Below are 24,423 nucleotides of genomic sequence, written 5' to 3'. Positions count from 1 at the left end.
GTGCTCGAGCTCTGCTTGACCACCTTGTTCTGCCAATATGTTCCAGCTTTTTAAGCTTAGAACTGCCAGTCTTTTTTTTCATCTGGTCTTCCCAGAGTTTCATCCTTTTGTATAATTCAGTGAAAAATGTTGATAGGTTGCTAAGGAGCCCAAAGAGACTGACTGCTGGAACACACACAGTACTGGCATCGCCAATAACTAAGTTAGGCCTCTTGCACACGACCGTATGGCTTTTTCAATATTTTGCGGTCCGCAAAAAACGGATCCGTAAAAAATACGGATGACGTCCGTGTGCATTCCGTTTTTTGCGAAACGGAACAGCTGGTCTCTGATAGAACAGTTCTACCCTTGTCCGTTACGCGGACCATAATAGGACATGTTCTAGCTTTGAACGGAACGGAAAAATGGAAATACGGAAACGGAAGGCATAAGGAGTACCTTCCGTTTTATTTTTGCGGATCTATTGAAATTAATGGTTGTGTATACGGTCCGTATATGGAATGCAAAAAACAGAACTTAAACGTTCGTGTGCAAGAGGCCTTAAGCATATGTGCGTAACACCATGTGTGAATGTGTGTAGGATGAACCTCCTTCATTAATGCTTGCAAGCCTGACTAAGTCCCACTCATATTGGCTGCCCTATCAAAAGAATCACCTATACACTTTTCAAGATTAAGTCCTAAAGCAGATAGTGATTCAGTAAGTATGGGATGTAGGTTTTTACTGCTGGAATCTTCAACTGTAACAAGACATAATAATCTTTCTTTAACTTTATCACCAGCAACATACCGAACAGCAATGGCACACTGATCATGAGTTGACACATCTTGTGTGAAGTCCATTTGAATTGAAAACATTCCAGAAGTCTCCACTTCTTTTACAATTTCCTCCTTTATCATGTCACCAATAATCACAAATAACTTTGTTATAGTTGATTTACTTAGGCAAATGACAAACTTCCCTCTTCCCTTTTCTCTGGATCACGGCCTTTAAGACAGGACTGTTTGACAATCTCCAGAAAATTGCCTCGATTATCAAGATGGTCCTCGTCGAACACACCTGCCACAGACTCTAAATGACTGCCTCGGAATGGCAATGCTTGAACACCAATGAGAAAAACAATATCAAGTATCTGGCTTACAACAGCAGGACGTTGAAGTACCTGCTGATTTCTTAGAGACATCTGACTACCTAACAATTTGTGCTTAATGGATTTGCCTCTCATATTGCCAAAATAAGCATCACTTGCAAGTTTATGGTATTGAGCGTTTTCATGTTCCGATCTTGTTGTGATGTGTCTCCAGTCGCTACAACCCTGTATTAACTGAGTCTGCTTATACTTTTCCTGGCCATAATATAAGCAGATGGAACAATGTATGATTTTTTTTCCCTCGGTGAACGCTGGGCCCTTGTAAGCCTTTTCGGTAATAGACAACATTACCATTAAATGGTATATTTTCTGTGGGTTAGGGTGGAAGTCCCAAAACATTTCCATGGTAATTCCTGATTTATGCAAGTCTTGTGAAAAGAGAAAGTAATCTTCTTTTAATGGTGATTTTTCCACTCCAGATGGCATTTTGGCAGGAGGAGGTTCCAGTGTATCTTCTTCAGCCAGTAGATCAATTTCAACATTTGACTCTGTTTCAAGATCTACATCTTCTTCTGTCACAGATTCCATTGGTTCATCACTGATCTCAACAGGAGCGTCTTCATGAGGAACATTATCTCTTTTTTTAACAAAGAATGAATCAATTTTGCTAGTACAGTCGTGGCCAAAAGTTTTGAGAATGACAAAAATATTAGTTTTCACAAAGTTTGCTGCTAAACTGCTTTTAGATCTTTGTTTCAGTTGTTTCTGTGATGTAGTGAAATATAATTACACGCACTTCATACATTTCAAAGGCTTTTATCGACAATTACATGACATTTATGCAAAGAGTCAGTATTTGCAGTGTTGGCCCTTCTTTTTCAGGACCTCTGCAATCCGACTGGGCATGCTCTCAATCAACTTCTGGGCCAATTCCTGACTGATAGCAACCCATTCTTTCGTAATCACTTCTTGGAGTTTGTCAGAATTAGTGGGTTTTTGTTTGTCCACCCGCCTCTTGAGGATTGACCACAAGTTCTCAATGGGATTAAGATCTGGGGAGTTTCCAGGCCATGGACCCAAAATGTCAACGTTTTGGTCCCCGAGCCACTTAGTTATCACTTTTGCCTTATGGCACGGTGCTCCATCGTGCTGGAAAATGCATTGTTCTTCACCAAACTGTTATTGGATTGTTGGAAGAAGTTGCTGTTGGAGGGTGTTTTGGTACCATTCTTTATTCATGGCTGTGTTTTTGGGCAAAATTGTGAGTGAGCCCACTCCCTTGGATGAGAAGCAACCCCACACATGAATTGTCTAAGGATGCTTTACTGTTGGCATGACACAGGACTGATGGTAGCGCTCACCTTTTCTTCTCTGGACAAGCCTTTTTCCAGATGCCCCAAACAATCGGAAAGAGGCTTCATCGGAGAATATGACTTTGCCCCAGTCCTCAGCAGTCCATTCACCATACTTTCTGCAGAAGATCAATCTGTCCCTGATGTTTGTTTTGGAGAGAAGTGGCTTCTTTGCTGCCCTTCTTGACACCAAGCCATCTTCCAAAAGTCTTCGCCTCACTGTGCGTGCAGATGCGCTCACGCCTGCCTGCTGCCATTTCTGAGCAAGCTCTGCACTGGTGGCACTCTGATCCCGCAGCTGAATCCTCTTTAGGAGACGATCCTGGCGCTTGCTGGACTTTCTTGGACGCCCTGAAGCCTTCTTAACAAGAATTGAACCTCTTTCCTTGAAGTTTTTGATGATCCTATAAATTGTTGATTGAGGTGCAATCTTAGTAGCCACAATATCCTTGCCTGTGAAGCCATTTTTATGCAACGCAATGAGAGCTGCACGCGTTTCTTTGCAGGTCACCATGGTTTACAATGGAAGAACAATGATTTCAAGCATCACCCTCCTTTTAACATGTCAAGTCTGCCATTTTAACCCAATCAGCCTGACATAATGATCTCCAGCCTTGTGCTCGTCAACATTCTCACCTGAGTTAACAAGACTATTACTGAAATGATCTCAGCAGGTCCTTTAATGACAGCAATGAAATGCAGTGGAAAGGTTTTTTTTGGGATTAAGTTAATTTTCATGGCAAAGAAGGACTATGCAATTCATCTGATCACTCTTCATAACATTCTGGAGTATATGCAAATTGCAATTATAAAAAATTAAGCAGCAACTTTTCCAATTTCCAATATTTATGTAATTCTCAAAACTTTTGACCACGACTGTAGATGCCTCATTTTGTTTTCTTTGACTACTTAACTTTCTTTTCATAGCACCACTTTTGTGTTTATAAGTTCCAGACATTGCCAATATTTTCATACCTGATGATAAAAATAAGGAATAATTATCCCTGACGTGGACAGTTAGCATGTTGGAAGTTCAGGTGTTTTTCACCTGTCTCTGAATAGGTGGTTTTGCACTGCTGTAGATAACAGAGTAAGCCAGCAACAGGAAATGAAAAATACTGGAGTGCACAAAAAACAACTAAGAGGCTAAAAAAAACACTGAAAGAATTGGGGAGAATTGGTAATGGGATTGAATATCTAGTCCAGTGCGTCAAATCTGTGAAAATTCACCATTCATTTTTATCTCTTTCTAAATTGGCTGCCTTCGACTAGACTTTTTCATTTTCTGAAAAATTGACCTCATGAATGCACTTCATAAGTAATTTCAAAGCCACATTTGGCTGACAGTCTCAGAATAGATTTATATCATCTTTAGTGTTAACTGCGGTCAGGAGATTAAAAATACGAATATGGTTTATTCAAATTCACTTGAATTGCAGCTGAATTGATGTCATCCTATGGTTTAACACAGAAACCATAAGCTTGGCTGTAGTCTAGGTGAATTGTTCTCATAGTGAATAAACCCCTTGATATGGGTTGATAAGGAGCATAGAAAATCACTGACTCCATTTTTTAGCTATACTACATTTTTATGTTTACCACCTAAACAGCTTCAACTTTCATTTCACCTTTATCTTATCTGGTCCTCACTAATCATTAAGCTCCGTGGCTTCTGCGTCTCCATCTCGCCTACCTCACAGTCTCTTGGATATCTGAGCTCTTTCTGTGATAAGATGCATGGCTTTTGTCTGCAAAGTGACAGATGCAGATCAGGGGTTTATCCACTGAACAGTGGCTTGTAGTGAACTGGCAAGGGGATTGCAATATCCATTCCACGGTAGCCAATTTTGAAAATATTTCTAATTTGACTGTTTTGGACTAGCCTTTTACAATCCACCAATTGCCAATTCACAAGAAGGACAGAAATCTGCTAGATTTGCAGACAAGAGTAAGTGGGGAGGTGAAAGAGAGTAAAGCTGGCCATACACCTATAGATTATCTGCAGACTTTCTATCTTCAGATGGACAAAGTGCAACAGGTTCCTCCATCTACGCTAAACTGTGCGGATGGAGGAATCTCCCACTGGGCCAAGCTTCAGTATCTGGCTAGACGGCCTCGCAGGCTCTCAAAATACCTGAACAATCTGATTAGATGCAGGCATTGCTCAGGTATTTTGACAGTCAGTGAGTATATAATGCACTGGATCCAGAAGTCTGTAATGCACTGGATGCAGGAGTCTGTAACGCACTGGATGCAGGAGTCTGTAACGCACTGGATGCAGGAGTCTGTAACACACTGGATGCAGGAGTATACAATGCACTGGATCCAGGAGTCTGTAATGCAATGGACTCAGGACTTTGTAATGCACTGGATGCAGGAGTATATGATGCACTGGACGCAGGACTTTGTAACGCACTGCTGGACGCAGAACTTTATTTTAAAAAAGAACACTCACAAGAGAGAGAATACAAGCCTGCCCCTGGCCCTGCTACCTGCTTGCCCATTCTGTCTCCTCAGTAGGTGCTGCCTGCTCATCCCGTGCACTTATGAAACAGTCTGCCTCCTGCAGAGTCCGCACTGTACGAGAGGCAGGAACAGGGAGATAGCAGTGGCTGTGAAGGGAAAAGTTCCAGAGGACACAATGACGGCCCCGGAGCCTTTCTGCTGCCACAGCACCAGCCCAGCCTGTAGGACATCAGAGAGGCCTGTGGTCCACATTATAGCACCACTACATTTACATTTATTTATTATCAAAAATCATCATACATAACTAAAAAAATGAACATTTTTACTGTCCCTTTAAGCAAAAGTCCTGCGTCCAGTGCATTACAGACTCCTGCATCTAGTGTGTTACAGACTCCTGCATCCAGTGCGTTACAGACTCCTGCATCCAGTGCGTTACAGACTCCTGCATCCAGTGCGTTACAGTCTCCTGCATCCAGTGCGTTACAGACTCCTGCGTCCAGTGCGTTACAGACTCCTGCCTCCAGTGCGTTACAGACTCCTGCATCCAGTGCGTTACAGACTCCTGCATCTAGTGTGTTACAGACTCCTGCATCCAGTGCGTTACAGACTCCTGCATCCAGTGTGTTACAGACTCCTGCATCCAGTGCGTTACAGTCTCCTGCATCCAGTGCGTTACAGACTCCTGCATCCAGTGCGTTACAGACTCCTGCATCCAGTGCGTTACAGACTCCTGCATCCAGTGCGTTACAGACTCCTGCATCCAGTGCGTTACAGACTCCTGCATACAGTGCGTTACAAAGTCCTGCGTCCAGTGTGTTACAGACTCCTGCATCCAGTGCGTTACAGACTCCTGCATCCAGTGCGTTACAGACTTGTTCATCCAGTGCGTTACAGACTCCTGCATCCAGTGCGTTACAGTCTCCTGCATCCAGTGCGTTACAGACTCCTGCGTCCAGTGCGTTACAGACTCCTGCATCTAGTGTGTTACAGACTCCTGCATCCAGTGCGTTACAGACTCCTGCATCCAGTGCGTTACAGACTTGTTCATCCAGTGCGTTACAGACTCCTGCATCCAGTGCGTTACAGACTTGTTCATCCAGTGCGTTACAGACTTGTTCATCCAGTGCGTTACAGACTCCTGCATCCAGTGCGTTACAGTCTCCTGCATCCAGTGCGTTACAGACTCCTGCGTCCAGTGCGTTACAGACTCCTGCATCTAGTGTGTTACAGACTCCTGCATCCAGTGCGTTACAGACTCCTGCATCCAGTGCGTTACAGACTTGTTCATCCAGTGCGTTACAGACTCCTGCATCCAGTGCGTTACAGTCTCCTGCATCCAGTGCGTTACAGACTCCTGCATCCAGTGCGTTACAGACTCCTGCATCCAGTGCGTTACAGACTCCTGCATCCAGTGCGTTACAGACTCCTGCATCCAGTGCGTTACAGACTCCTGCATCCAGTGCGTTACAGACTCCTGCATCCAGTGCGTTACAGACTCCTGCATCCAGTGCGTTACAGACTCCTGCATCCAGTGCGTTACAGACTTGTTCATCCAGTGCGTTACAGACTCCTGCATCCAGTGCGTTACAGTCTCCTGCATCCAGTGCGTTACAGACTCCTGCATCCAGTGCGTTACAGTCTCCTGCATACAGTGCGTTACAAAGTCCTGCGTCCAGTGTGTTACAGACTCCTGGATCCAGTGCGTTACAGACTTGTGCATCCAGTGCGTTACAGACTCCTGCATCCAGTGCGTTACAGTCTCCTGCATCCAGTGCGTTACAGTCTCCTGCATCCAGTGCGTTACAGACTCCTGCATCCAGTGCGTTACAGACTCCTGCATCCAGTGCGTTACAGACTCCTGCATCCAGTGCGTTACAGACTCCTGCATCCAGTGCGTTACAGACTCCTGCATCCAGTGCGTTACAGTCTCCTGCATCCAGTGCGTTACAGACTCCTGCATCCAGTGCGTTACAGACTCCTGCATCCAGTGCGCTACAGACTCCTGCATCCAGTGCGTTACAGACTCCTGCATCCAGTGCGTTACAGACTCCTGCATCCAGTGCGTTACAGACTCCTGCATCCAGTGCGTTACAGACTCCTGCATCCAGTGCATTACAGACTCCTGCATCCAGTGCGTTACAGTCTCCTGCATACAGTGCATTACAAAGTCCTGCGTCCAGTGTGTTACAGACTCCTGGATCCAGTGCGTTACAGACTTGTGCATCCAGTGCGTTACAGACTCCTGCATCCAGTGCGTTACAGACTCCTGCATCCAGTGCGTTACAGACTCCTGCATCCAGTGCGTTACAGACTCCTGCATCCAGTGCGTTACAGACTCCTGCATCCAGTGCGTTACAGACTCCTGCATCCAGTGCGTTAGATTCCTGGATCCAGTGTGTTACAAAGTCCTGCGTCCAGTGCGTTACAGACTCCTGCATCCAGTGCGTTACAGACTCCTGCATCCAGTGCGTTACAGACTCCTGCATCCAGTGCGTTACAGACTCCTGCATCCAGTGCGTTACAGACTCCTGCATCCAGTGCGTTACAGACTCCTGCATCCAGTGCGTTACAGACTCCTGCATCCAGTGCGTTACAGACTCCTGCATCCAGTGCGTTACAGACTCCTGCATCCAGTGCGTTACAGACTCCTGCATCCAGTGCGTTACAGTTTCCTGCATACAGTGCGTTACAAAGTCCTGCGTCCAGTGTGTTACAGACTCCTGGATCCAGTGCGTTACAGACTTGTGCATCCAGTGTGTTACAGTCTCCTGCATCCAGTGCGTTACAGACTCCTGCATCCAGTGCGTTACAGACTCCTGCATCCAGTGCGTTACAGACTCCTGCATCCAGTGCGTTACAGACTCCTGCATCCAGTGCGTTACAGACTCCTGCATCCAGTGCGTTACAGACTCCTGCATCCAGTGCGTTAGTCTCCTGCATCCAGTGCGTTACAGACTCCTGCATCCAGTGCGTTACAGACTCCTGCATCCAGTGCGTTACAGTCTCCTGCATCCAGTGCGTTACAGACTCCTGCATCCAGTGCGTTACAGACTCCTGCATCCAGTGCGTTACAGACTCCTGCATCCAGTGCGTTACAGACTCCTGCATCCAGTGCGTTACAGACTCCTGCATCCAGTGCGTTACAGACTCCTGCATCCAGTGCGTTACAGACTCCTGCATCCAGTGCGTTACAGACTCCTGCATCCAGTGCGTTACAGACTCCTGCATCCAGTGCGTTACAGACTCCTGCATCCAGTGCGTTACAGACTCCTGCATCCAGTGCGTTACAGACTCCTGCATCCAGTGCGTTACAGACTCCTGCATACAGTGCGTTACAGACTCCTGCATCCAGTGCGTTACAGACTCCTGCATCCAGTGCGTTACAGACTCCTGCATCCAGTGCGTTAGATTCCTGGATCCAGTGTGTTACAAAGTCCTGCGTCCAGTAGGTTACAAAGTCCTGCGTCCAGTAGGTTACAAAGTCCTGCGTCCAGTAGGTTACAAAGTCCTGCGTCCAGTGTGTTGCAAAGACAGGCACATTCACTCACAGGTTACCTAAGCCGGCCATACACCTATAGATTATCTGCAGACTTTCTATCTTCAGATGGACAAAGTGCAACAGGTTCCTCCATCTACGCTAAACTGTGCGGATGGAGAAATCTCCCACTGGGCCAAGCTTCAGTATCTGGCTAGACGGCCTCGCAGGCTCTCAAAATACCTGAACAATCTGATTGGATGCAGGCATTGCTCAGGTATTTTGACAGCCAGCGAGGCCGTCTAGCAGTATACTAATGCTTGGCCCAGTGGGAGATTCCTCCAACGCACTGGATGCAGGAGTCTGTAACGCACTGGATGCAGAAGTCTGTAACGCACTGGATTCAGGAGTCTGTAACGCACTGGACGCAGGAGTCTGTAACGCACTGGATTCAGGAGTCTGTAACGCACTGGATGCAGAGTCCGCACTGTACGAGAGGCAGGAACAGGGAGATAGCAGTGGCTGTGAAGGGAAAAGTTCCTGAGGACACAATGACGGCCCCGGAGCCTTTCTGCTGCCACAGCACCAGCCCAGCCTGTAGGACATCAGAAAGGCCTGTGGTCCACATTATAGCACCACTACATTTACATTTATTTATTATCAAAAAGCATCATACATAACTAAAAAAAGAAACATTTTTACTGTCCCTTTAAGCAAAAGCCAGAATATAATAAAAGACAAAAACAGACATTAAACTTAACAACATTTATAATAAAACAATTTACTTAAAAAATAAACTATTCAGTCGTCTGCTGTGCCGTCCGCTGCTTGCTTCCGCAGATTCTTTCCCCTCGTTTCTGTCTCTGTTATTGGGGATCTGTGGATGACACTGTTATGGGGGATCTGTGGATGACACTGTTATGGGGGATCTGTGGATGACACACTGTTATGAAGGATCTGTGGATGACACTGTTATGGGGGGATCTGTGGATGACACTGTTATGGGGGGGATCTGTGGATGACACTGTTATGGGGGGATCTGTGCATGACACTGTTATGGGGGGATCTGTGGATGACACTGTTATGGGAGATCTGTGGATGACACTGTTATGGGGGATCTGTGGATGACACTGTTATGGGGGATCTGTGGATGACACTGTTATGGGGGATCTGTGGATGACACTGTTATGGGGGCATCTGTGGATGATACTGTTATGGGGGATCTGTGGATGACACTGTTATGGGGGATCTGTGGATGACACTGTTATGGGGGGATCTGTGGATGACACTGTTATGGGGGGGAATCTGTGGATGACACTGTTATGGGGGGGAATCTGTGGATGACACTGTTATGGGGGGGAATCTGTGGATGACACTGTTATGGGGGGGAATCTGTGGATGACACTGTTATGGGGGGGAATCTGTGGATGACACTGTTATGGGGGGGGGGGATCTGTGGATGAGGAATTGTTTGGAATTGCATATAAACTCCATTCACTTGAATGAGACATGACTGCATCACTAGACACTGCCTGTGTATGAGGTCACATATATAGCATAAGATGCTATGTGTCATGATGATGGTGTCATCCATGTCGCTGTAAACGGTAAAACATTAGTGTAAATATATAAAAGGCACACTTTTAATAATGCGGTAAAGTAGTGCAACGAAGTAATGCAATAGAGTCACTTTAGAGTCTCTCCTTCTCTTCAGTGTATAGAGTACAAAGTGCACTGAACTTGAACTTTAAGTGCAATAGTGTCTCTTTGTAATCCAAGGGGAACAATTAAAGTCATTTGTAATCCAAGGAAATAATAATGTCATTTGTAATCTAAAGGGAATAATACAAGTCATTTGTAATCCACATGAGGTAGCAAAAGTTATGTAATCCACATGGGTAAAATAGTGAATATATCCCATATAACCTGAAAAGGGGGAAAAAGGAAGATGGCGCTGTTGAGCGCAACTTGGAGATGATATTGATGTGGGGGGAGTCCTAACTGCATGTGTCTAGCAGGTAAAGGCGAAACGGCAACAGGCTTTACTTAAAACAACAGACCAACAGGCGCTTACCTGTCAAGTGTAGTCCACGCCGTGTCTCCCAAAGTTCAGCTTAAATTTTTTTTTCTTTAATGGTGGAGATAGTTCTGCTCCTAATTGTCATCAGGATCCTTTTACTGCTGAGGCTTCTTTCTCCTTAGGGTCCGGAATCTTGCACGATCCCAAGAGCGGCCTTTCAGTCTTCTGGATCCAGATCCAATGGGCCTTCCCCAGATGTTCCTGATGGGTCAGGCACTGCTGGTGCAGAGCTTTGGGGCAGCCCCTCGAGGATCTCCTCCAGGATAACAGGCGGGGTGCTCGCGCAGTAGGAGTAATTGCGCGCCAGGTACTCATCGTGGGCCCTCTGAATAAGGTCCGGATCTTCCTCAAGCAGGGCCATAGTCATGTCTCTGGGCCTCATCCAGGCAATGCAAACCCAGTCACGAATCAGGCGGCGCATCGGATTCTCTTCCGCATTCTTGGGCTCTGCCGCCTCTTCAGTTAGAGTTTCTGGTATCGGCACCCTTAACTGGGTCAATCGGGTAGTCGAGCTCCACGGGACGAGTTGCTTGGTGGCATCGACCTTCTGACAGATGCAGGCGTATTGTCGGCCGCGAATCCATCGGTAGTAAGATGGTCCTGTTCCTCCTTGTTGGCAGCGAAGTGTGAGTCTCGGCCGTGCAAGCCGCCGCAGGGCTTCCTTGCTGCTCCGCTTCAGGGGCTGGCAACTGCTCCGGTAGTCCCATCCTCCAACAGGAAGATTGCTGGGGCTGCGTCATCTTGTCTTGTGTAGCGCGGGAGCAGTTTGGAGAAGAAGGAAGGGCTGTAGGGGCGGAGTCTTCTCCTCCCTCCTGCATGATGTAAAGTAGTTCCCTGTGGGCAGGGCAATGTTTTCGCTTTTCTGCAAGGGGCGTTTTTGTATTTTCGCGCCTCTGGGCATGACAGACAATAAAAATGGCAATTTAACTCTTTGGGTGTCGGCGCACAGCGTTTTGCGCTTGTCGCTCCACAAAAAAACAGTCAAAGTCACTTTCAAAGCAATGGTTGTAAATCCTGGGCAATATAGCACACAGTAGGATACAGTTCAGACTCCCGTTCAATAGTTTTGTAATCCAATGGCACATAGATAGCATACGTCATACAATTTAGCGCTTTCAAAATCTTGTTTGTGACGCCACTTGTGGTACTCCATACCCACTGAGGCATGCCTGGGGGATTCCCTTACCCCTCTAGAGGCATCTACTCTTTTAGAGTAAGTGTACGTGACGCCAGCTGCGGTTAAGCAGCGGGAACACAAGGCTCCCTTTGAATGATGGAAGAGGCCAAAGATAGGATAGGCCAGAGTGGGGTTCAGTAGGCCCCAAAATCCCTGGAGATTATGGATGCACTTGTCACGGTGCTCCTACCTTTGGTGATGGTTGGAATCCCAGATGTGGTAGAAATAAAGTTGAGTCCAGACTTGAGTAAACGTTGAATAGTTGCTCTTTCTTGCAATAAACGGTATTCCATACAGTTTCCAGTTACCTGTCTTGGTCTCCAGCAGGCTTAGGCAATACTTCTGGCAGGCAAACTCTTAGGCCTCTTGCAGACGAGCGTCATGTATTTTGTCCGGATGCATTGCGGGTTCTTGCAGTGAAATGCGCACAATATCGCAAGCAAATGAGGTCAGTTTTGTCTGCGATTGCGTTGTTCAGTTTTTTTCCGCGCGAGTGCAATGCGTTTTAATGCATTTTGCACACGTGTGATAAAAAACTGAATGTGGTACTGTGGATTTGCTCTGGTAGACAGGCTTGCGGACGCAGTATAGAGGCAACGACAACGTCTTTAACGTAAACAGTTTGGTGTTTATTCACACATAAGGATAAGCAAAACAAAAAGTCAGTTTCAAGGAAAACAGTCACCTTGAGTCTGGTGTTTGTTCACACCATGCAGCAGTGCAGAAGTCCTTGGACATAGCAGAAACCACCTGCTCTCACACCAACAAGGTAGCAGGCCTTTACCCAGGTCCAAACTCCCAGGTCCCAACAGAGACTGACAGAGCTTCACTGTCAGAGAGGAGTAAATTCCTACCACCTGACAGTGCTGCCTGTGTTTTATAGCCCAAACCAAGACCTGGCCTGGAACGTGGGGAGCAGCTACCCACTCTGCACTTTGGCTGCTCCCAGTAAGAGCCGGCCAGGATCGACTTTACAGCCATACTAAATAGCAAAACCATGTCAGCCAGCACTAGCTGCCGCTGACACATGAAATTACCGTCTCTTACCTCACCGAGGCCAGGAATCTCAGTGACACATACCTTCCGTCAATGATGGAGCCTTGCACCTTCCTACAGTACCCAGACCCGAACCTGGACTTCTTCAATGAAGTTCGGGTTTGGGTTCGGTGTTCTGTAGATTTTATTATTTTCCATTATAACATGTATATAAAATAATAGCATTCTTTAATACAGAATGCTAAGTAAAATGTCCATTTTAAAAAAAATACTCACCTCATCCACTTGGTCTCGCAGCCAATGTCGTCTTCTTTCTGCAGGACCTTCAAAATGACCTGCGCTGACCACGTGGTGAGCGCAATGACGTCAGCGCAGGTCTTGCTGAATGAAGATAGAAGGATTTTCTTATAGCAGACACCCGCAGCTCATGTCCGCAACCAGCAGTAATGCTGATCGCGGACATTTAACCCCTCAGATGCGCACTTTCGGTTGTGCTCCAGCTCCCCCGCGTGGCGATTGGAGGAGCCGGAGTGTGTGTGCAGCAGCCCCTGTATGTGCGAATGACAGGAGGCTGCTGCATAGTATTTTCTATGGAGTCCTTGCCTGTAATAGGGCTCCATAGGAAAGTAGTAAAATCATCATAGACTCCTATGGAAGATGATTGATTGTTATAGTTCCCTATCGGAGCTATAAAAAGTGCGACAAAAAAAAAAGTAAAAAAAAAATATATATATATATATAAAAAAAAATTCTAATCAGCCTCCTTTTCCTAAAATAAAAATAAAAGAACAAAAAAAAGTAAAAATACACATCATCAGTGTCGAGATATGAAAATATATTCCCCATATGGCAAACAGCAAAAAGGAAAAAAAGCATCTAAATCACCGATTCGCCATTTTGGTCGCTTCATTTTCTACAAAAAAATTTAATGAAAAGTGATCAAAAAGTCATACACACCCCAGAATGATATCAATGAAAAGTTCAGATCGACCCGCAAGAAATGGTCAAAATATGGCGACGAAAGAATAAAACGGATTCCCCCCCCACTTTTTAAGGTATCGCTGGATTCGTACTGACCTATAGAATAAAAGCAACGGGTCAGTTTTACCGTACATCGAATGTCATAAATAAAAAATAAAAAACGTAAAACTGTGGTGGATTAGCTTTTTTTTTTTTTTTGCAATTTCACCCCATTTGGAATTTTTTCCCCGCTTCCCACTACATGATATGCAATATTAAATGGTGGCGTTGGAAAGTACAACTTGTCCCGCAAAAAACCAAGCCCTCATACGGCTACTGTGAGCAGACAAATAAAAAGGTTATGGCCCTATGATCTAGACCAGTGCATTACTGTGCTGCGGAGGCGGGATAGCAACCGATGAGGCCGTGCGCTCTAGGCCGGTACCACGCGGTCCGCGTTTCACGGACGTGTGCATGAGGCCTAAGGAGGCAGCTGTAGAGGACACCACAACATGAAGGTGTGAATAGCTGAGAAGATCCTGAACAGATGGGCTGTGAATTGCAGGAGCAGAAGACCTTGCTCCTCAGGAGTTACGACCACCCTTAGGCCTCTTTCACACGGGCGTTGTTAGAATCAACGGAACTGCCTGCCGGATCCGGAAATAAAAGATATCCGTTTGCATATGGATTTCCGGATCCGGCAGGCAGTTCCGTGGTTCTAACACGCCCGTGTGAGAGTAATAGCCTGATATGGAGAAAGACGTGTAGAATTGAGGAGGTTTTTTTTCTTTGTCTATAGAGCGATGGAAGTCTGACAAATGCATTGAAATACTGGATCCGTCTCTCCGGAATAAAAAAATTTTCCACAGATTTGAAGGTCTGCGCATGCGACGACTGCAAAACCAGATCCTTCGATGCGGCAATTTCTGAAACTCTTGGATCCGGCATTAATATATTTCAATGAAAATTAATGCCGGAAAGTGCGGTATTTTTTCCGGCCAAATACCGTAAAAAGGGTATTGCAAACTGAACGGATTACTCTCCAATCAGAATGCATTGGGACAAAACTGATGAGTTTTTTTCCGGTATTGAGCCCCTTCACTGGATTTAAAAAACGGAAAAGAATAACGCTAGTGTGAAAGTACCCTCAGGCTGACACATAACGGTGACATCATCACAAGTCCTTCCCCACCTTTTCTCCTCTGCTGAACCACACCCCCTGCACTGATCACATGATGGTCTTTCCCAACCTCTTATACTCTCCACTACTGAGCCCAACCTCCTGTATTGATCACATGACAGTGTTGTCACCTCCCCCATCCTTCCCCACCTCTTCTTCTCTCCACAGATGACCCCGCCCCTACACTGATCACATGACGGTGACGTCACTCCCAGGTCCTTAACCATCCTCTCTCTCCAGTAGGGAGCCCCGCCCCCTGCACTGATCGCATGATGGTGACGTCACCGCAGGTCCTTCAGCTCTGGCAGTGCAGCAGATACTGGGCAGGTCCTGGTCGGTAGTCAGGGCTCTTGTTCTCTCTGGTATCAGCCATTCCTCCAGCCTGCAGGTAAGGGCTCTTTCACACTTGCGGCAGGACGGATCCGACATGCTGTTCACCATGTCGGATCCGTCCTGCCGCTATTTCGCCGGACCGCCGCTCCGTCCCCATTGACTATAATGGGGGCGGAGCTCCGGCGCAGCACGGCGAAAGCCGCCGGACTAAAAACTCCTGCATGTCCGATTTTTTTAGTCCGGCAGATTTCACCGTGCACCGCCGTGCTGCGTCGGAGCTCCGCCCCCGTCCCCATTATAGTCAATGGGGACGGAGCGGCGGCACGGCGAAATAGCGGCAGGACGGATCCGACATGGTGAACAGCATGTCGGATCCGTCCTGCCGCAAGTGTGAAAGAGCCCTAAGATGAGCTGTGAGGAGACAGTGTGGTGGAGAGCTCAGACATGTCACCTCTGGAGATTCTCCTCCATTACACACAGGAAAGCCTTCTCTTCTACTCAGCTTAGTATGATGGGGGGAGTAGTAGTGGGGATAGTGGGGGTTGTCATCATTCGCTGGCCCCTGACTGTCCTGGTGAGGGGCCCCTGTATCCAGGAGGAGAATGAATGGAGCGGGTGGATCCACAGTAGATAAATGTCTGATAGATGCAGGCCAGAGGTGGGACCTGCATCTATCAGACATTTATCTACTGTGGATCCACCAGAAATCGCTATGTTGGGGCCCCTGGAATCCATGTGGTGGGGGCTCTGAGATGCGGGGCCCCTCCAGGCTCAGGAAGTGCGGTTCTGGAGGTGACATCTGGTCTTGTCCCCTGAATAATTTCCTCTCCTCTTCTCATAAAGGCGCCTGCAGTACTAGAAGCCTCCAGCTCCTCCAGTTCTCTCCTCTTCTCCTGAATGAGCCACCAAGGATGGACAGGAAGGAGATCAGCAGAAGAATATTAGACCTCACCTTGGAGATCATCTCCCTGCTGAGCGGAGAGGTAAACTTTTCTAGATTTCTCTCCTCTTTATTGTATTCTGTAACAAGTCAGACATCGGGAAGGAGAATCCATCATAGGGAGTGATAGGAAGAGTCCAGGGTCCCGGAGAACGGCCTCCAGACCTTCCAAGTGATGGAGAACCTGAAGATCAGCCCCCAGTATGGTGAGTGATGTGTCATGTGACCAGTGACTAATAGTCATGTTGTAGGAGCCATGAGAAGGTAAGTAGGCACGTTGTACCAGGAGGAAAGGGCCGGAGGAGAGCACATGGCCCCTGAAGGGTTTATTCTCTAAGTGTCTCTCTCCATCCACAGGAGTACACAATAGTGAAGAAGACATCGGGGGACTGTGTGACTCCCATCATCCATCTCCAGGAGTCAGGAGGGCGGAGCAGGACCCCTCCCCCCATCACAGAGCCTCCCCCTCACCCCCTGATACATGAGCAGAAGATCCTAGAACTCACCCACAAGATGATGGAGCTGCTGACTGGAGAGGTGACACTGCTGGGAATGCTGGGAAATTCTCCAGTAACAGCACTGGAGGGGTCTGGGTGATGACGGTGTCATTGTGTTGTCAGGTTCCTGTAAGGTGTCAGGATGTCACTGTCTATTTCTCCATGGAGGAGTGGGAGTATGTAGAAGGCCACAAGGATCTGTACAAGGAGGCCATGATGGAGGAGCACCAGCCTCTTATATCACAAGGTAAGAGCCGTCATGTGCAGTGTATACACGTGTGTGCAGTGACATGTAATGGAGGAGCACCAGCCTCTTATATCACAAGGTAAGACCCGTCATGTGCAGTGTATACACGTGTGTGCAGTGACATGTAATGGAGGAGCACCAGCCTCTTATATCACAAGGTAAGAGCCGTCATGTGCAGTGTATACACGTGTGTGCAGTGACATGTAATGGAGGAGCTCCACAGTTTCTTCTCACATTACATTAGAGGCTACGTGTTCTTTATATGTCAGTCATATCCATAGGGCTCCATTCACATGATGGGAGCGTGTCCTTCTGGCCTCTATCAGGCCGGTGTAGTAGACTATATTACAGAGACATCTTGTAAAATCCATATTCTGCATTGTATATATATTGTAGATTATACATGGAGTTTATGGGCAATGTCCGCCTCTGTACGACTGTTTGTCATCAATGTAAAACAAGCGTGTGTTATGTAAGTCGTTGGTGTCTGAAAAAAATGTGAAAAAAATTGTATTATAATTCTTGTGCGGCATCAGGTTTAAATTGCTAAATGTGATCATGCTGTACATCACTTAAGCGATTATCTGCTCATCCCCTTCACACTGAACGTGTGACTTCTAGCAATAATTGCATGTCCCAGAATGTTCTAGCTGCATTAGAGTGTGTTCACACACGGCACATTTATTGTAGAAATTTCCATATATTGTTTCTGCAGCAGGTGCATGGATGGTTACAAGCCACATTCAGGGTAGTGGGACAGTCACAGAAATGTCTGCAGCTGATCTGCTATGTGTGAACTTGCTTGTAGATAACCAGTGACTGATCTGTGCTGCTCTTATAATCTGTCCAAAAAGGGGGGATTTTAAGGTTCCACATATAGAAACAACAGGCAAGTTCTGCAGGGGCGGGGCCTACGATGCTCCATTGTGACAGAAAAGCCAACCACTAAGTGGTATAGAGGTAGACAGACTTGTGTAGCTGTGCAGCAGATCTGTCCTCCAGCCCAAGCTCCTGTGATAAATGTGGAGCATCTCTAAATTTACGCTGTACGTTTTAAACAGGATTAGTAAATCTGCCCAGTTGTTTACCCAATGGTTGCAGGGTTTCCAGACCATGAGGCAGCAAAGCAAGCAGCTCCAAACCATGATGTTCCCTCCACCAGCTACTGTGGGGTTTTGCTCTGGTAGACAGGCTAGCAGACGCAGTATAGAGGCAATCACAAAGTCTTTAACTTAAACAGTTTGATGTTTATTCACACAATAAGGAAAAACAAAAATGACCGTTCAGTCTTGGTGTTTGTTCACACCATGCAATGTCCATAGAACAAAATCTTCACCTGGTTAGCAGTTTTCCACCCACATTCCACAGCAGGCTTTAGGGGCCTGTTTCCCGGCATGCAGCTCTCAGCCCAGACAGTGTACCCGAGACAGGGCATCTGCGTTTCCCTGTAACCTGCCTGCCCTATGTTCCACGGAAAATTAAAAATTTTGTAATGACGAGAACCACCTCGTGACCCGAGCATTCCTCTCTTTGGCCTGGCTCATCCACTTGAGAGGGGAGTCCTCGGTCACCAGATGGAACTTTCTCCCCAACAGATAATAGCGGAGAGACTCGAGTGCCCATTTGATGGCCAGGCACTCTCTCTCCACTATACTGTACCTAGTATCGACTGGGGTAAGTTTGCGGATCGGGAAAACAACAGGATGTTCCTCCTTATTTATGTCCTACTTCAGAGGCATCGGTCTGTACCACAAACTCCCTTTTCTGCCTGCTCATTCCACTGAACCGTCACTGACTTGCGTCCCTTCAAAAGGCCTATCAATGGTGCAGCGACCATAGCAAAATTGGGGACAAATCTCATATAGTATCCCACCATACCCAGGAACGACCTTACTTGCCGAGTAGTGACAGGTCGGGGCCAGTTCCTAATTGCCTCAAATTTGTTCACCTGAGGTTTGATAACTCCGCACCCAATTACATACCCCAGGTACTTGGTCTCTTCTAACCCTATCGCGCACTTCGTTGGGTTAGCGGTTAAGCCAGCATTCCTAAGGGAGTCCACTACAGCCTGTACTTTAGATAGGTGACTTTCCCAGTCGGTGCTGTGGATAACGATATCGTCCAGGTATGCTGAGGCGTACCGACGATGTCGACGGAGTACAATGTCCATTAGCTTTTGAAACGTGGCGGGAGTGCCATGTAGACAAAAGGGTAATACCTTGTACTGTTACAGCCCCTCTGGCATGATGAAAGCCGTTTTTTCCTTGGCAGCCTCCGTCAAGGGTACCTGCCAGTACCCTTTGGTGAGGTCCAACACAGAAAAATACCGGGCTTGGCCCAACTTCTCAATAAGCTCATCCCGTTTGCGGATGATACACGGACGTCCGTAGCTATTTCATTTTGAGCATCATGACCTTGCACATAAACGGGGTCCCTTGGTCAGTCAGAACCTCCTTAGGCAGACTTACTCGAGAAAACATCTCCATTAACTCCTTAGCTATGAGTTTGGCTTATGTATGCCGCAGTGGCACCGCACCGGGTACCAAGTGGCGTAGTGGAGGACAGCCAAGATGTGTTGGTGTCCTCTAGCAGACTTTGGTACCGGGCCTACGAGATCCATAGCGATTCGCTCGAACAGGAACTCGATAATCAGGAGGGGTACCAGGGGACTACGGAAATGTGTCCGGGGGCTCATTATCTGGCAGGTTGGGCAAGACTTACAATATTCTTCTACCTCTGAACACACTGGACCAGTAAAATCGCTGTAGAATCTGGTCCTGCATTTTTTGCATTCCGAGATGACCCCTGAGAACATGCTGGTGGGCTAACTCTAACACGAGTTTGCGATAAGCCTGTGGCACCACCAACTGTTCAATGGATTCACCTCGCAGCTGGTTTACTCGATACAACATCTCTTGATGAACCACAAAACGGGGAAACACTGACTCTGCCCCCGGTTGTTGTGGTTCCCCATCTATTATTAATACATTTTCCCAGGCTCGGGATAGGGTTGGGTCCCGATGTTGTGCAGTACCAAAATTATCCCCGGAGACATTAAGGTCGGCTAGCTCTGGACCTGGCGGCAAGTCCTCCATGTCTCCCACCATCACACTTAGCGCGGTTGTCTCCCCCTCTTCCACTGAAGTGGCGCTCACCCCTACCGCTGGCCCTTCGGACTCAGGTTCCCAGGGTTCTGGTCTTTTCCTGAGCCGGGCCACTCTGCTAGGGTCACATCTGTCTCACGGGTATCAGTAACCTTCGTGTCCAGCCATAGTGCCGGGAAACTGGGGTAGTCTCTCCCAATTATTCGTTCATACGGTAATTATGTGGGTACGGCCACCTCATGAGTCCACCTGCCGGCCACCGTTGATATAGAGACCAGGGCAGTGGGATAGTCCTTTAAGTCCCCATGAATGCACACAACGCCGACCTTTCGGCCAGTATACTCGACGGGCCGCACCAGGGCAGCTCTTACCAGGGACACCAGACTCCCTGAATCCAGCAGTGCCACCGCCAGAGTATCCCCCACTTCCACCTGGCACAGGTGGCTATTGTCTACAGTCTCGGAGGTACCTGTGACACATAGCTTCTTGGCATACAATGAGTGGCGGTAGCCATAGTTGGTGTCCATGGGTTCACCCCAATGGGGACAGTCGGCCCTTATGTGTCCAGGCTCGTGACACTGCTAACAAACCACTGAGGCTGGGTCTGCAGGGGATACGTCCCGGGCGGGTTTGGCTGGCACTGGTTATCGGGTTTGGGGTGGAGATTTTCGGGGTCTGACTGACCCCTTCCCAAAAGAACCCCCCTGCAGATTTCTTGTGGCCTCATAGCGCTCCACCAGGTCGACCATCTCTAAGGCATTACCAGGAGACACCTGGCCGATCCAGTGCTGGAGAGGGTACGGCAAAGCCCTCCAACAGACGGTCAAGCATAACAGTGGGAATCAATATGTCAGGCTGCAGCCATTTCTGCAACCGGTTAGCAGGTCATAATATTGTGGTCTGGCGGGTTCAGCCGAGTTAAATTCCCACTGGTGCACCCACTGAGCCCGGACCAATACATTCACCCCCAGTCTCGCCAGGATCTCGCCTTTTACGGTCGGGAAGTCGGCCGCTTGATCATCGGGGAGATCAAAAAACACTTGCTGGGGTCCAGACGCCAGGAACGGAGCGACGACCTCAGCCCACTGGTCTCAGGGTAATTTCTCCCTCACGGCCACCTTTTCGAACATCACCAGATAGATCTCGACGTTATCCGAGGGGGACATCTTAGGGATCGCCGCACGGACAGCTTTCCGGGCATCGTGGAAGTTCTGGGACGCTCCGGCCGCTTGCAATGCCATTAGATGTTGTAATAGCAGCTGGTTAGTTTCCTGTTGCTGCTTGTTAGCCTTCTGCTGCTGCAAGTTAGCCTCCACGAGGGCTTTCACGACGCCTTCATTTTATCCGGGGACACGGGTCGTAACCTTGCCGGTTTAATATAGGACATGCACTTTGTTCCGGAAAAAACTTTTCGGCCTTCAGGCCTGCCTCACTGCGTTTGCTCGCATACTCCACCAATTGCGGGGTTTTGCTCTGGTAGACAGGCTAGCGGACGCAGTATAGAGGCAATCACAAAGTCTTTAAGTTAAACAAAAATGACCGTTCAGTCTTGGTGTTTGTTCACACCATGCAATGTCCATAGAACAAAATCTTCACCTGGTTAGCAGTTTTCCATTTGCAGTCCATAGCAGGCTTTAGGGGCTTGTTTCCCGGTATTTAGCTCTCACCCTTTATTATGGCACAAATTCACAGGTCCCCAAACAGAGAGACTCCCCAGCTTCTCTGTCAGATGGAGGATAAACCACACCCAGCTGAGACTGCTGGCTGGGTTTTATATAGGCCAAAAAAGACCCGGCCTAGAGCGTGTGGAGATGCCACCCACCCAGCACTTTGGCTACTCCCAGTAAGAGCCGGCCCGGATCGGCTTTACAGCCATACTAACAACAAACAGTGTCAGTCAGCACTAGCTGCCGCTGACACTTTAAACTACCGGCTCTTACCTCACCAAGGCCAGGAATCTCGGTGACACATACCTTCCATCAACGACGGCCCCTTGCGCCTTCCTACACTACAAATCATGATGCCCCCTTCACCAGCTCTAACCATAATGCTCCTTGTTTTATTCAAATGATGTCTAGTTGCTGTTGAAAGGCAAAATGTGTTGGCAGAGAGCAGGGCTCGTTTCCAGACATGGTCAGGCTTTTCACATTTTTTGTATGTAATAAAAGTCATGACCTGGTGTAAACAAGAATCCTGGACTTTGTCAGGAAGTTATAGAAGCTTTGTAAGACTGGGATCACAAGTGCAGTTTTTTTGACCAAAGTCAGAAATGGATTCCAATTGAATGAACACTTCTCCTTCCTGTTGGATCGACTTCCAGGCTAATTGGAATGTTATAAGTTTGTCTACTCTGTAGTTTGCAAAAAAAAACACTTTAAAACAAATTTTCATTTTTATCTTAACAGAAAATCCCAGTAGGAAATGTAAAAATGTAGTGTTACCACTAGATGAAGATATCATGCAGCGCTCTTCAGGAGAAAACCTTATTACCCTTAATGTACATCCAGGACTTCACAATACAGATCTATCATATAATCCTCCTAAATATGCGGAACCTTCTCCTGACCAATCACAGATTGTTACCGCAAGTACAAGTCAGAAAAGGATTAAAAGGTTTCATTGTGGTAAAGAATCCACAAACAGCTCAGGACTTTCTAAACACCGAAGACGTCACAAAGGAGAGAAAATGTATTCATGTTTAGAATGTGGGAAATGTTTCACATGGAAATCAAATCTTGTTAAACATGAGAGATGTCACACAGGAGAGAAACCATATTCATGTTCAGAATGTGCGAAATGCTTTACCCAGAAAGTAAGTCTTGTTACACATAAGAGATGTCACACAGGAGAGAAGCCATATTCGTGTTCAGAATGTGGGAAATGTTTTACAGAGAAATCTAATCTTATTAAACATGAAAGAAGTCACATAGGAGAGAAGCCATATTCGTGTTCAGAATGTGGAAAATGTTTTATACACAAATCAGATCTTGTTACACATGAGAGAACTCACACTGGGGAAAAGCAGTATTTATGTTCAGAATGTGGGAAATGTTTTACACAGAAATCAGCTCTTAATACACATGAGAGAATTCACACTGGGGAAAAGCCGTATTCATGTACAGAACGTAGGAAATGTTTCATAGAGAAATCAGATCTTGTTAAACATCAGAGATGTCACACAAGAGAGAAAGCATATTCATGTTCAGAATGTGGGAAATGCTTTACCCAGAAATCCAATCTTGTTAAACATGAGAGAATTCACACAGGAGAGAAGCCATATTCGTGTTCAGAATGTGGGAAATGTTTTACAGAGAAATCAAGTCTGGTTAAACATGAAAGAGGTCACAAAGGAGATAAGCCATATTCGTGTTCAGAATGTAGAAAATGTTTTATACACAAATCAGATCTTGCTACACATGAGAGAACTCACACTGGGGAAAAGCCGTATTTATGTTCAGAATGTGGGAAATGTTTTACACAGAAATCCAATCTTGTTAAACATGAGAGAATTCACACAGGAGTGAAGCCGTATTCATGTCCAGAATGTGGGAAACGTTTTTCAGATAAATCAAGTCTTCTAAACCATAAGAGGCATCACACATGAGAGAAGCTGCATTCAGAATGAGAAAAATGTTTTTGTTTCTAAAGCCATAATTAGGGCTCATTAGTGAAGTCACACGAGAGAAGCCATATGGCCACAATATAACGAAACAATATATCACTGGGTCATAGACATTGTTTTCATTTCAGGTTGTATATTTGGATATAAAAGCTTAGTTGATGTCACGGCTTCTATAAAACATCTGATAAATCCTGTTTAAGAAGACATATATTCTGTTTATGCAAATAAAATATATAAAACAGCCTTTAGTACGTTGCCTTTCTTTTGGTGCGTCACGAGTTCCAATAGTGAAGTGGGCAATGTTCACATCTATAGACGCGTTTTCTTTAAATGGACCGCGCTGCTCCAGGACAAAGCTGAAAAATCCTCCCTTCCAGATCTCACAGGAATTTCATGGACATGGGTAAGCAGTCAGTTCACTCGGATTCACCTTTCCTCTAGGGAACCTTATGAGAAATCAAGGTGCCGCCAATAGTGAAGTACAATCACAAAAGGTTCCAACTGCAAGGTTTTATTATACTTACAAGATGGATATGATAACAAGCAGTGTACACAAATCATTCACCCGACCCGGGTTTCGCTTTAGGAAGCTTCGTCAGGGGTGTGTACTCCGCCTACCTAGAGGCGGTCTTTATATACAGTACAGACCAAAAGTTTGGACACACCTTCTCATTCAAAGAGTTTTCATTATTTTCATGACTATGAAAATTGTAGATTCACACTGAAGGCATCAAAACTATGAATTAACACATGTGGAAATATATACATAACAAACAAGTGTGAAACAACTGAAAATATGTCATATTCTAGGTTCTTCAAAGTAGCCACCTTTTGCTTTGATTACTGCTTTGCACACTCTTGGCATTCTCTTGATGAGCTTCAAGAGGTAGTCCCCTGAAATGGT

General features: G+C 46.6%; 2 protein-coding genes across 3 annotated transcripts in view; both read left to right on the top strand.

The window, feature by feature from the left end:
- The window catches only part of LOC120991226 (zinc finger protein 260-like), a 61,111-nt gene extending 37,594 nt beyond the window's left edge, over positions 1-23,517 (top strand). The window contains exons 3-4 of the mRNA XM_040420087.1: positions 23,041-23,217; positions 23,302-23,517. Coding sequence (XP_040276021.1) covers positions 23,041-23,217; positions 23,302-23,501 — 377 coding nt within the window. The 3' untranslated portion in view covers positions 23,502-23,517. The remainder of the gene's footprint in view (positions 1-23,040; positions 23,218-23,301) is intronic.
- LOC120991227 (gastrula zinc finger protein XlCGF26.1-like) overlaps positions 1-24,423 on the top strand; it is a 136,854-nt gene that overhangs the window by 48,768 nt on the left and 63,663 nt on the right. The window lies entirely within an intron of this gene.

The sequence above is a fragment of the Bufo bufo genome, chromosome 2 (assembly GCF_905171765.1).
Source record: "Bufo bufo chromosome 2, aBufBuf1.1, whole genome shotgun sequence".
Classification (NCBI taxonomy): Eukaryota; Metazoa; Chordata; class Amphibia; order Anura; family Bufonidae; genus Bufo; species Bufo bufo.
The sequence above is the reverse complement of the archived record's forward strand: the minus strand, read 5'-3'. Positions and strand labels throughout refer to the sequence as shown.